The following is a 13,997-nucleotide window of genomic DNA, read 5'->3' on the forward strand; positions in this document are numbered from 1 at the left end:
CACAAACATTGTGCAATTCTTAAGACTTACATGTTTAAGAACAAACATATTTAACATTATGAGGTTGTGTAACATACACACTCACATTTTCTTCAAACTAATAACAACTATTACAGCCCATACTCAACATGAGATGTAAGCATTATAGAAAATATATTTAGAAAAATATATTAACTTTGCGTTACAAAAGTTTCATTGTTATACCCGTTTCAAATCCAGAAAATGGATAGGAGAAATACACCAAACCTATTATACAGCAGGAAAATTCTTAAAGGGGTGGTTCGCCCTAAAAAAAATTTCTAACAATACATTCTGATGTCTGCTTACACTGGCTGTTTTTTTTTTTTTTTCGTACATACCTCGATCATATCACATATCGCCCTCGGCCTCCGGATACGAGTCTTGCTGGACCTAGTTGATTGACGTTCCTCCGAACGGCGCATACTGCGCGTCACGACTTTCCGACAGAAGCCAAACGTCATTGCGCAGGTGCTGTATAGAGTTGGCTCTGTACGACGCCTGCGCAGCGATGTTCGGCTTCTTTTGGAAAGTCGTGACGTCATGTATGTGTCGCTCGGATAGAAAGTCAATCAACTAGGAATGTCCACCGCCAGAAGACTCGTACCCGGAAGTCGAGGGGTTAAACGGCGATATGAAGCTATGTAGGCCAAAAAAAAATTAAAAACCAGCCTACCCGCAGTGTAAGCAGACTTCCGAATGTATTGTTAGAAATGTGATTTAATGGTGAACCACCGCTTTAACACCAAAAAAATAAACTGAAAAAGTGAGTGGGAATACAGTTTTGCAGAACTGCGGAACTGGGCGTTCTCAACCTTGAATTATATGTTTCACGGCTTCCCAAACTGGTCCTCTGTCGCACAATGCATATCACCAAATGTAAGAAAACTAGCGTTGCTGCGATTCGGCACTATACATTGCCTGTGCAGTCTGCTCTATAGTGTCAACTCGTAGGCCAATTGAAATTGAATATCTGGTGATGCGCGTTGTGCAACACGGTATCTATTTCCTAAAAGCCTATAATCACATAAAGGAAAGAATATGAACGGTCACAGTTAATAGAACCGTGAACCTGGGATAGGAATGCCCATTACCGCAACACACAGAAGCGTAAGACATGGATATAAACTGCCACTCCCATAGTTCTGGAAAACAGTAAGGCCTGTTCAAAAAGCCAATATGATGGGATGTATAGCAACAATCAAAACGAAGGCCTCCATCCAATCATATTTGCTTAGTATACTTGTTTTTTAATTGGTTTATTTGGCTGTTTGGTGCTGCACCCCTTCAAAGTGGGGGATCATCCAAAAGAAAACTGTGGATACATTACATAGAACTGAGTAGTCAACATGACAGTTTTTTTGACATTCTTTGCCATGCATAAAAGCATTTGTGAGAGGGCTTCTGGGTATGTAATCTGTGGTATTGAACTTTTAGAATTGTTTGAGATCATTTTCAAATGGTGCATGCAGTGCGTCATGAGTTGCCTTCCAAAAGCAAAACTTTGGTGCACAAGCGCCGTATACACGCTACACGCAGACCAGCTTCTTTCAGCAACTAATGATGCGATGCATGCGCCAGTGGTAACGGCCAATCCCGCAGTTACAAAACCCAGTAAGTCCTGTTTTAAAAGGCAATATTAAGGTATGCAGGGTGAAAAAAGAATAAGGCCTACATACAGTTAAATTTGTTTAGCATACTGGTTCTTTTTTGTTTTAGTTTCCTTTTTGGTGCTCCTACGATTTAAAGTGGGTGGGATCATCCCAAAAAAAAAAAAAATAGCAGCATTACATTGAACTAAATAGTCAACATGACTGCACAACCATTTTTTATAACACCCCTTCTGGGTATGTAATCTGTGGTACTGGACGTTCGCAATTGTTTGTGATCGTTACAACCGGTGCATGCAGTGGGTCACAAGTTGTTGGAAGAAGAAAACCATTGGTTCGCAAGCGCAGTTTAAAGACTAGTAGCAGACCAGCTTCATTCTGAAGCTGCAGACGCACTGCATGCGCCAGTGGTAACGACAAGGGACACAGATCACACATCCGGAAGCCGTGTGGGAAAAAAAGGCAGGTACCGCTACCAAAAAACAAAACATCGGTCTAAAATGACATTCTGACAACTAGGTTGAATGTAATATTTAAGCAATTTGGTTGTCGGGAAACATCGGATTACATAAGGTAATGCAGCCTGAAATGCTCATCCAATTTTGGAATTTTTTTTACAAAAAACTGTACAAACAAATGTAAAAGAATCTAAAAAAACTGTGCAAACAACTTAACAGGTCCAGCATTTCGATTTTGTTCATCAATTCTATAAAGTCTTTCAAATTGTGCTGAAGTGCTGCAGCTGATCGTTTGATCTTCTCGAGTTCGTCACAACAGCGCAAAACATCCATCTTTGAATGCGTAATGGTACTACTTTGCAGCGGATTACCTTTGAAGGATAACATTTACTAAGAATACATTTAGGACAGATGCACTAAAAGCCACAAAAATAATAAGCAACTTACCTGTGCTGGATACAATATTCTGAGATCCATCTGTTATGGCTCTGGCATTTGCTACATCCTCCACTAAAGGGGTGATCTCAATGAGATCCAGGTTTTTATGTCTTTCACTCAGGGGATGATCCCAAACCTCCATCCCAGAATGGTCCGTCTGCATCTCTTCAAGTAGGTATCTTTGATTTTCTGTAAATTCCATACAACATCATTAGGAATTTTCTATACAACCTCTGGTTTTAGATATTGGTGCACAGCATTGCTATATTTGGATTACAAACCTTCAGGACTGGAATCTTGGGTAGGGGAAATTGTAATTATGTCCTCTGTGTGTATGTTCGTCATTGCGGGATTACATGGTGAGCCTAGGGAAATAAAAAATACCAGTCACAATTAAAAACACTGCTTTGTAAAATATCTATATATCTATATCTATCTCTCTACTCTCATCTCTATATATTTTTCCAAAAACACACACACACACACACACACACACAATTTACTGTGTGTATAACATTTTTAACCTTTCGGGTATAACGATAGATAGATACATAGATAACTTGATAGATACATACATACAAATAGAGATATATATCCTGTTCTTCTGTCTGTAAAGTAACACACTGATGTCTGTCTTTTGGCTATATTTGGCTTACAAACCTTCAGGACTGGAATCTTGGGTAGGGGAAATTGGAATTATTTCCTCTGTTTGGATGTTTGTCATTCCAGGATTAGATGATGAGCCTAGGAAAAAGCAAACAGGCTCGTCACGGCGCAAACAAAAAAAAAAGGGATTTAACAATGAGACAGATAGATATATATATATAGATATATTACCGCAATCCATCACAGACCAATGTGTGGGAGAACAATTAGAAAAATTACAGCGCCTACTGATTACGGGAGATGATGCAACTTTTAGGGGTAAATAATTGGTGTTAATAGGAATGGCGGGTATATGTGTCCTTTTTGGGAAAACAACAACATTACACCATCAAAATATGAAATATTCTAAATATGTTTGGGATCATTCACATTTCAACAGTGAACAATGATAGAATTAAGCAGTAATTACTATATAAATGGGACTGACAGGTAAGTGGTTAACCACTATGTGCTGGTGGTAAAGGGGTTAAATGTGTATAGCCTAATGAGTAATTATAGCTTTAATGGTGTGGGGGGCAACATTTATGACCCCATGTACAAGGAAATTAGCTTCTATCTTCTCTCCCTGACAAAACATGGTTATTGTGTTCACGCACATGACTTATTGGGCGCAAAGACGTGTGGCCATCGGACGCCTGGCACGCGCATTAACGTGGAGCTTGGGGTGTAAACACAGAGCTCCATGTCCTGCCAGGGAGAGGAGATCGATGCCATGTCCCGTGTACATAGGGACACACCTCCGTCACCTCCCCCAGTCACCCACACTCACCCTAAAGTTAGAACACTCACTAGGCTACAAATTTAACCCCTTCCACGGCCCATATTGGTTACCCCTTCCCAGGCAAACACAGGTGTACACAATAATCACTGCATATGTCCAGCACCGTTGACTGTCCTGATATTGGTCAGAAGAATGTGCAATGTGTTCCCTATAAACAAACCTGATCGGCGCCATTCCTAGCAAAACCCAAAAAAACAAAAACAAAGGATTGACCCATGTTTTGCACGCAATAGAACTGTTGAACAAAGTAGTCACTATATGTTTTATGGCGAGTTTGTTTTATTGTGAATTTTTTAATAAGGGTGCAAAAAAATGAAAAATGGGTATTGGCCTAAACTTTACTAACAGAATGTTTGGGGGTTTTAAAGCAATGGGCTATTAAGGAGAGCAAAAAGAAAGTTTTATTTTGTATTTTGCAAACATGTTTTTTTTTTTTTGGTAAAAAAAAAAAACAGATGATCAAATAACACCAATTGAAAACTTATTAGTTTGGGTGCAAACACAAAGTACGCCTATTTTTATTAGGATCCACATTGCATGGGCTTGCAAATGCTAGTTATAGCTATGCAGTGCCGGAAGGTAAAATTTAGTTGGGGTAGGAAGGGGGTGTATGTGCACATGAGGTCAAAATCAATCTTGTGGTTTGAACATACCTGTCGCACGCTGAAGCAAGGGATCGTTTTCTACTGTAGAATTTATTCTTTGGGCGTTTTTTTGCTTATTTTTCCCTAGAAAAAAAAAAAAAAAAACATTTTACACTAAAACTAAAAAAGAAATGTTTAAAAAGAGGAGACATTCTTAACATCACATTGCAACTTACTTTTTTCTATGAGCACATGGATTTTTTTCAGTTGGGCTTGTTCCCTATTTTTCAAATCGGACCATCTTTTCCTTAATTGGTCTTTGGAGCGCAGAATCCCATGTTTTTTCTCGATAACTTGTATGACTTTCTCCAGGATCCGATCCTTCCGTGCATTAGGCTTCTGGTAAGTTTTAAGCTTACCATCATAGTCAAATTTTTCAAGAAAGCTCACAAGCTCCAGCATCTCCTGCCTGCTCATCGGTGTGGCCTTCAATGGCTTCTTTGCCTTTTTTGGGCCCCGATTTTTCTTAGGCCCAGCCGTGCTCTGCTCTCCCTTCTCCATGCTGCTGCCTCGCCCTATGTCGCAGACTGTTGTGTGATATAGAGGCACAAAGGGGCGGAGCTTACGACACATGCGCCGAGAGTCTGCTTAATGAAGTATCGTTCGCAGGACGTTCTTTCGGAGCATTGATTGCGTACATGTGCTGCTTCCGGATTGGTTTTGTTATTGTCCTTCCGGGGTTATTAGCTGCTTCCTGTTATGCGCAATCGGTAGTTTACGATTTTGAACGTACGATCGCTGTACAAATTAAACGATTATCGTGCGTTCTGCTATCGTGCGATAAAAATTATGGAGCTTGCTCCGTCGATTTTGATCGGTTCCACGGTCGGAATCGGGTGTCGAAAGTAGTGTACACACGATCCGAATATCGTACGATCCATCATCGCACGATCGTTACCGTACGATATTCGGATCGTGTGTATGGGCCATAAGCCTTGAAATTCATAGACAGGTGCATCCAATCATGAGAGAACCACTTAAGACCCGGACCAAAATGCAGGTAAAGGACCTGGACAGTTTTTGCGATTCGGCACTGCGTCGCTTTAACTGACAATTGCGCGGTCGTGCGACGTGGATCCCAAACAAAATTGGCGTCCTTTTTTTCCCACAAATAGAGCTTTCTTTTGGTGGTATTTGATCACCTCTGCGGTTTTTATTTTTTGCGCTATAAACAAAAATAGAGCGACAATTTTGAAAAAAAATGCAATATTTTTTCCTTTTTGCTATAATAAATATCCCCCAAAAATATATAAAAAAAACGGCAACCATCAAACCCAACTGAACTGGAGATGTTTTGTAAGGAGGAATGTTCCAAAATACATTCATCCAGAATCCAGACACTCATTACAGGCAATAGGAAGCTTCTAGAGGCTGTTATTTCTGCTCTACTAAATATTGATGTGATTTTTCTGTTGGGGTGCCCAAATTTATGCGCCTGTCTAATTTTGTTTTGGTTTTGATGCATATTGTGCATTTTCTGTTAATCCAATAAACCTCATTTCACTACTGAAATATTACTGTGTCCTTCAGTTATTTGATAGATCAAAATGAAATTGCTGATCCAAACACCTAAATATTTATAAATGATAATCATGGAAATTGTCAGGGGTTCCTAAACTTTTGCATACGACTGTATAATCAAAAAAAAAATTAAAAAAAAAATATATATGCTAAAAAATGGATACTGGTATTTTTTGTCTATATCTTATGTATAAACGTTAGCACCGAGAGAGTAGCGAGAACTAGCCAGCAGAGGGAGTGTGGAGCATAGCTTCCACACACTGGCAAACGTACAGTAAAGTTTAAAAACAAAAAGAAACAAAGTATATCATTGTAACAGCAAAAAAAGTTAAAACATTCAACAAGTCCGTTCAACAAGTCCAGAAAAAACAAATATTAAACTGTTTGTAAACCCTTAGAGCCGGTTCACACTGGGGCGGCACGACTTCGGGGGCGACTCGGCAAGGCGTCCTGAAGACGACTTCAGCGGCGAAATGCAAAATGACTTCTGTATAGAAGTCAATGCAAGTCGCCCCGAGTCGCCCCCAAAGTCGTACAAGAAACTTTTTCTAAGTCGGAGCAACTTGCGTCGCTCCTATTAGAACGGTTCTATTGAATACAATGGGACACGACTTGTCAGGCGGCTGTGTCGCCTGACGAGTCGCCTCAGTGTGAACCAGCTCTTAGAGCCGGTGTCTTGACGAGCTGGTTCCTCCATCGATATGGTTTCTGCCTCGACTGCGCTGGCGCAGTAGGAGGCCACGGAAATCTCCGAGCCTCAACAGCTGATTGTCAGCTTAGACGAGCTCGCTCCCGATGCCTGCTTATACATGGCGCTCTATAGCAGTGTTTTTCAACTCCTGTCCTTAAGGCTCACCAACAGGTCATGTTTTCAGGCTTTCCATTATTTTGCACAGGTGATTTGATCAGTTTCACTGCCTTAGTAATCACCACAGCCGTTTCATCTGAGGGAAATCCTGAAAACATGACCTGTTGGGGCGCCTTGAGGACTGGAGTTGAGAAACACTGCTCTATAGTACACGCCGCTCTACACAGCAAGGGGCGGATGTGATATTGAGCAGTGCTTTTTTGATTGGTTATCCATGCCGCTCTATACAGCAAGAGGCGGATGTGAGACGTCTATTTTATTGAGAAAAAACATCCCCCAAAAAAGGACTGCTCAGTATCACATCCGCCCCTTGCTGTAACAAGCGACGTGGATATCCAATCAAAAAACCACTGGTCAATATCACATCCGCCCCTTGCTGGTCCTTGCTGTGTAGAGCGGCGTGTACTATAGAGTGTATAAACAGCCATCCGGAGCGAGGATGTCTACAGCTGATGAATAGCTGTTCCCGCTCAGAGTTTTCCATCGGCTCGGACTGCGTCTGCGCACTCTGGAAGGAACCATACCGATGGTAAGAACCAGCTCGTCAGAACACCGGTTCACACTGGGGCAACACGACTTTTATAAAATCCCAATAAAATACATTTATGTTTTTTAGTTGTAACATGACAAAATGTAGAAAATTTCAAGGGGTGTGATTACTTTTCCAAAGCACTGTACACAATATATATATATATATACAGTGGAATCATGGTTTACGAGTAACGCGGTTAACAAGCATTTTGAAAGACTAGCAACTTTTTTTTTTTATTCTGACTCGGTTTGCGAGTGTTGTCTCGCAATTCGAGCAAAATTCAAGCTAATAGGGGGTGCAGTACCGCATTTGGCCAGAGGTGCGGGGGCGCCGGTGATACTCGGAACGGTTCGGAGCCGTTTGGAAATACTCGGAATCACTCGGAAATATGCAAAAATACTCTGTTCCCGAAACTTTCCAAGGGTTTTCGAGATCAGCCGAGCTGTCCCTGAGTATTTACAAGGCTCTCCGGCGCCCCCCCACCTTTGGCCACATGCGGTACTGCATGCCATTGAAGTTAATGCAGGAAGAATTGTCTTATTTTCCATTGACTTCTATGGGGAAACCCGTATTGATATGCGAGCGCTTTGGATTACAAGCATTCTGCTGTAGTGGATTATGCTTGTAATCCAAGGATCCACTGTATATATATATATATATATATATATATATATATATATATATATATTTATTATTTTTTTTATTTTTTATCTAGTGTGCTGCTTTTTTGCATTCGAATCTTATACCTACTCCTAATCTGCATATTTGTTTCAAGATAGCAACTTTAACTTCTTGAAACCCAGGCCATTGTAATTTGACGGCCAGAAGGTGGCTCTACAATGCCAGGAGGATGTCTATTGACGTCCTCGGATCCTCACGGCCACTGGGGGGGCACGCGTGCCCGCTGCGTCACTCTGTTGCCGATGCGCGTGCCTGACGGCCGCGATGTCTGCCAGTTACCTGCGATCGGCCGTTACAGAGCCAGGGACGTGGATCTGTGTGTGTAAACACAGAGATGCACGTCCTGTCAGGGAGAGGAGACTGATGCTGTATCCCTTGTACATAGGGACACACCATCGGTCACCTCCCCCAGTCAGTCCCCTCCCCCCACAGTAAGAATCACCTAGCAGGGAACACATTTAACCCCTTGATCGCCGCCCTAGTGTTAACCCCTTCCCTGCCAGTCACATTTATACAGCAATCAGTGCAGCACTAATCGCTGTATAAATGTCAATGGTCCCAAAATAGTGTCAAAAGTGTCCGATGTATCTGCCGTAATATCGCAGTCCTGACAAAAATCGCAGATAACTGCCATTACTAGTAAAAAAAATAAAATAATACATTTTTTTTCATAATTCTATCCCCTATTTTGTAGGCGCTATAACTTTTGCGCAAACCAATCACTATACACTTATTGCGATTTTTTTACCAAAAATATGTAGAAGAATCTGTCTAAACTGAGGAAAAAAATCGTTTAAAAAAAAAAAAAATGGGATATTTATTATAGCAAAAAGTAAAAAACATTGTGCTGGATTCAGAAAGATAAGCGTATCTTTCTGCGGGCGTAACGTATCTCAGATACGTTGCGCCGCCGTAAATTAGGGCGCAAGTTCCGTATTCAGAAAGAACTTGTGCCCTAAGTTACGGCGGCGTAACGTATGTGGGCCGGCGTAAGCCCGCCTAATTCAAATGGGGATGATGTGGGCGTGTTTTATTTAAATTAATGGTGACCCCGCGTTCTTTGAGTTTTTTACGAACGGCGCATGCGCCGTTCGTGAACGTATCCCAGTGCGCATGCTCCAAATTACGCCGCAAATAGTCAACGCTTTCGACGTGAACGTAACTTACGTACAGCCCTATTCACGAACGACTTACGCAAACGACGTAAACAACGCAAAATTCGACGCTGGCCCGACGTCCATACTCAACATTGGCTACGCCTCATAGAGCAGGGGTAACTTTACGCCGGAAAAAGCCTTACGTAAACGACGTAAAAAAAATGCGCCGGGCGGACGTACGTTTCTGAATCGGCGTATCTACCTAATTTGCATATTCGACGCGGAAGTCTTGGGAAGCGCCCCTAGCGGTCAGCGTAAATATTGCACCCTAAGGCCTCGTACACACGACCGAACATGTTTGCTGAAACTGGTCCGCGGACCAGTTTCCGCGGACATGTTCGGTCGTCTGTACGGCCGACTGGACCGGATTCCCGGCCGAGCGGACAGGTTTACAGCGGACAAATGTTTCTTAGCATGCTAAGAAACATGTCCGCTGGAAGCCTGTCCGTCGGACATGTTCGGTCGTCTGTACAGACTCACCGGACACGTCCGCTCAGCCGAAAGCCCTCGCATGCGTCGAAGTGATTCGACGCATGCGTGGAAGCATTGACCTTCCAGGGTCTCGCACGTCGACGCGTCATCGTCGTGGCCACGTCACCGCGTATCCTGTCCGTGGGGAATTTGGTCTGATGGTGTGTACAGCCATCAGACCAAATAATCCCAGCGGACAGATCCGGTCGTGTGTACAAGGCCTAAGATACGACGGCGTAGGAGACTTACGCCGCTCGTATCTAGGCAACATTGAGGCGTATCTGATTCTATGAATCAGGCGCCGAGATGCGACGGCCCGCATTCGGAGTTACGACGGCGTATCTGGGGATACTCCGACGTAACTCCTTTCTGAATCCCGGCCATTGTGTTTTTTTCAAAATTGTCGCTCGAAAAGAAAGCTCTATTTGTGGGAAAAAAAGGACGTCAATTTTGTTTCGGAGCCACGTCGCACGACTACGAAATTATCATTCAAAGCGTGACAGTGCTGAAAGCTGAAGTTTCGCCTGGGCAGGAAGGGGGGTATATGTGCCCAGTAAGCAAGTGGAATGTTGTGAGGACCAAGAAAGGAACTATAGTCATTCAGAAGAGGAGGTAACCATTGGCAGCCTTCGTATTTTTTTTTTCTTTACGACAAATATCCATGAAATAGAATTACCTCTCTGCTATCATCCCACATATCATATAACTCTATTAGGTGATACGGTATCTCTGAGAATCTCATCTCTGTCTTGTAGAGTCAGTCCAAACTCCATATTCCCATACCGCGACTACGTGTAATCTTGGAGGCTGGTCTCATCTTGTGGCTGCACTTTATAAGGGTGGCCAAGGGACTTTCTCCACCAGTGCTCACCACCTCTCACCATGTGTACGGACAAGTGTACCAGATGCATCGGATGCACCCTCATCGCTCTCGCCATCATCTGCATCACATGTAACGCCATTCTGTTTTTCCCGGGATGGAGCACAGAGCCGTCTAAAGAGCCGTGGACTAAGCTGACCACAGAAGTCACCTCGTTTTTGGGGATTTTAGGAGGCGGCATTAATGTAAGATGAGTCCCTTCAGTTTACTAATGCAAAATACTATTTAAAATGTAAAAAAAATATACATGTTCATTCCTATGTATGCCATAGCTTCCAACTGTCCCTGATTTCCAGGGACTGTCCCTGAATCGGAGCAATGTTCCTCTGTCCCTCTTCCCTCCTCATTTGTCCCTCAATTTGATCTGATCTATAAAGTTGTATATAAGCCTAGGTTCACATTGGAGCAATTTGTCAAGTCACAGCTTATTGGAGGCAATGGCACTGTTCCAATCGGTGCGACAATGATTTTGCGGCGCCGCACCGATTTGCAAAGGTAGTTCCTGCACTACTTTTTTGCCGATTTCAGAATCGACTTCAATAGACATCTGTGTATGAAGCCTAGGTTCACATTGTAGCGATTTGTCAAGCGATTTGAGAGATCAAATCGCATGGCAAGTCACAGCTTATTGGAGGCAATGGCAGTGGCGTCACTAGGGTTGGTGTCACCCGGTGCGGTAAAACATGGTGTCACCCCCCCTCTGTCTAGGCTGCCCAGCACCAAGCAGGCAGCGCACGGGCACGGGGCGCACCCCTAACCAGCCCCTGTAAATGACAGTATAGTGGCAGGTTAGGGTAGTATAGAGTGGTATAGTGGCAGGTTGGTGTAGTGGGGAGGTATAGGACAGGTTAAGGTGGTATATGGCTTGTTAGGGTGATATAGGGTAGTTTGGGGTGGTATAGGGAAAGTTAGGGTGGTACAGGGCAGGTTGGGGTGGTAAAGTGCAAGTTAGGGTGGCATAGGGTACGTTGGGATGGCATGGGAAAGGTTGGGGTGGTACAGAGCAAGTTAGGGTGGCATTGGGCAGGTTGGGGTGGTATAGGGTAAGTTATGGTGGCATAGGGCAGATTGGGGTGGTACAGGGCAAGTTAGGGTGGCACAGGGCAAGTTGGGGTGGCATGGGAAAGTTTGGGGTGGTACAGGGCAGGCTGGGGTGGTACAGGGCAGGCTGTGGTGGCACAGGGCAGGCTGGGTGGTACAGGGCAGGCTGGGGTGGTACAGGGCAGGCTGGGGTGGTACAGGGCTGTTTGGGGGGGGGTACAGGGTAGGCTGAGGTGGTATAGGGCTGTTTGGGGTGGTACAGGGCAGGCTGGGGTGGTACAGGGCAGATTGGGGTTGCACAGAGCAGGCTGGGGTGGTACAGGGCAGGCTGGGATTGCACAGGGCAGGCTGGGCATGTCAGCTAAAAAAAATAAAAAATATGGGATGGTGTCACCCCTCTAGCGGGTGTCACCCGGTGCGGACCGCACCCCCTAGCAACGCCTCTGGGCAATGGCACTGTTCCAATCGATGCAAAAGGAGTTCCTGCACTACTTTTACCCAATTTCAGGATCAACGTCAATAGACATCTGTGTACAGGGATGGACTGGCCATTGGGACTACAGGGAGTTTCCCGGTGGGCCGATGGCTCACGGTAGGCCGATGGCTCACCCTCCACTCCTCTGTCTCTCCCTTCCCGCAGCGCTCACCTCCTCTCCCTCCCCGCAGCGCTCACCTGGGGGGAACAGAGAAGCAGGGGGAGGACCAGAGGAGCAGGGGGGGGATGACATAGGAGCATGGGGGAGGGGACAGACAGCTGACTCAACAGCTATGGCCTGGGAGTTTCTCACTTCTGCCTAATCTTGTCCCATAAGGGGGAGCACCGAACTGATTCCTTGCCCCGGGTGAAATAATGTCTAGCTTCCCCACTGGTACTGCCTATAAGAGTACCAGTACCAGTCGTTCTACTCTAATAAAGAAGAACGGCTAGTGGCTAGTGAAGGGGGAGAGGGGGCTTGGGTGGCCGGGGGGGGGGGGGGTGCGGGAGTTGTCCAGCCGCCATGGGAGAGACCTGTCAAAGTGGGCCAGTCTGGATAAAGTCCAGGGCCAAATTTCTGTCCCAGTCCAGCCCTGTCTGTGTATGAAGCCTAGGCTCACATTGCAGCGATTTGAGAGATCAAATCGCATGACAAGTCACAGCCTATTGGAGGCAATGGCACTGTTCCAATCGGTGCGACAATGATTTTGCGGCGCCGCACCAATTTGCAAAGGTAGTTCCGGCACTACTTTTGCCGATTTCAGGTGCGACTTCAATAGACATCTGTGCATAAAGCCACACAGATGTCTATCAGGTAGCACCTGGAATTGGGCTGACCTTGCTACTTTGAAATTGCGCTACTTCAAGTGAAGAGTGCGATTTCAAAGCAATGTGAACCAGGGCTAGAATGCACTTTTTATCTTTCAAAAAGTGTTCCCCAGTGCTAAACCTTTCATCCAATTTCTAAATTGCTGCATTTGTACATTTTAAAAGCCAATATAAAGGAAAGTTAGTGGTAAAAAAAAGCCCTTGTGGATTTAATTAACTTTGAGGTTAATTCTCCTTTAAGGGGGTTTGGCAGGGGGCGTGTCCTATGCCTACATACGTTTGTTAGTAGGTGTCCCTCATTCCCATCGCAAAATGTTGGGAGGTATGTGTATGCTATACTTCTAACATGATAGTGGTTGATTTTGTTGTAAGATTAACATTTGCTACCAGCAAACTTTTGTTGAATCTAAAAAATTGGTCAAGGAGCTGCTCAGCCCCCTTCCACACTTATTACGACTTGTCCCACGATTTTGGACTGCAAAATCGCATGACAAGTCATTCTCCATGATTTTCAATGACTTCCATTCATATTGGCACGACTTAAAGTTGTGCCCACTTTAAATTAGTCCCTGCACTACTTTGGTCAAATTTTGATGCCACTTACACAGGCATTCCATGAAATCAGGGCAGTGAATCGTGGCAAAATCGCACGACTTTGAAGTCGCAGTAGTGTGAAAGGGGCCTTAAGTAAAATTTGCTTTTAAAAAAAAAACAATAAATGATGAGGTCAATGAGAGGCCATTTATTTGGAGCAGGTTAACCGGTGTCCCTCAAGCAATTTTATAAATGTTTCACACAAATGTTTAGGGCTGCAATTAACGATTGTATTCATAATTGATTAGTTGTCCGATTAATGTTTCGAATAATGGATTAATTGGGTAAAAACCTTGGAAAAAGTTTGGTGTATAATTTAGTTAATATTTAAAGT

The 13,997-nt window shown here is 44.0% G+C and overlaps 1 protein-coding gene across 1 annotated transcript in view; it reads left to right on the forward strand.

Moving 5' to 3' along the window:
* Positions 1 to 10,662: 10,662 nt before the first annotated feature.
* Positions 10,663 to 13,997, forward strand: part of LOC120933499 (transmembrane 4 L6 family member 5-like) — a 52,355-nt gene continuing 49,020 nt past the window's right edge. Inside the window, exon 1 of the mRNA XM_040346737.1 lies at positions 10,663 to 10,910. Coding sequence (XP_040202671.1) covers positions 10,728 to 10,910 — 183 coding nt within the window. The 5' untranslated portion in view covers positions 10,663 to 10,727. The remainder of the gene's footprint in view (positions 10,911 to 13,997) is intronic.

Source organism: Rana temporaria, chromosome 3 (genome assembly GCF_905171775.1).
Source record: "Rana temporaria chromosome 3, aRanTem1.1, whole genome shotgun sequence".
Lineage (NCBI taxonomy): Eukaryota > Metazoa > Chordata > Amphibia > Anura > Ranidae > Rana > Rana temporaria.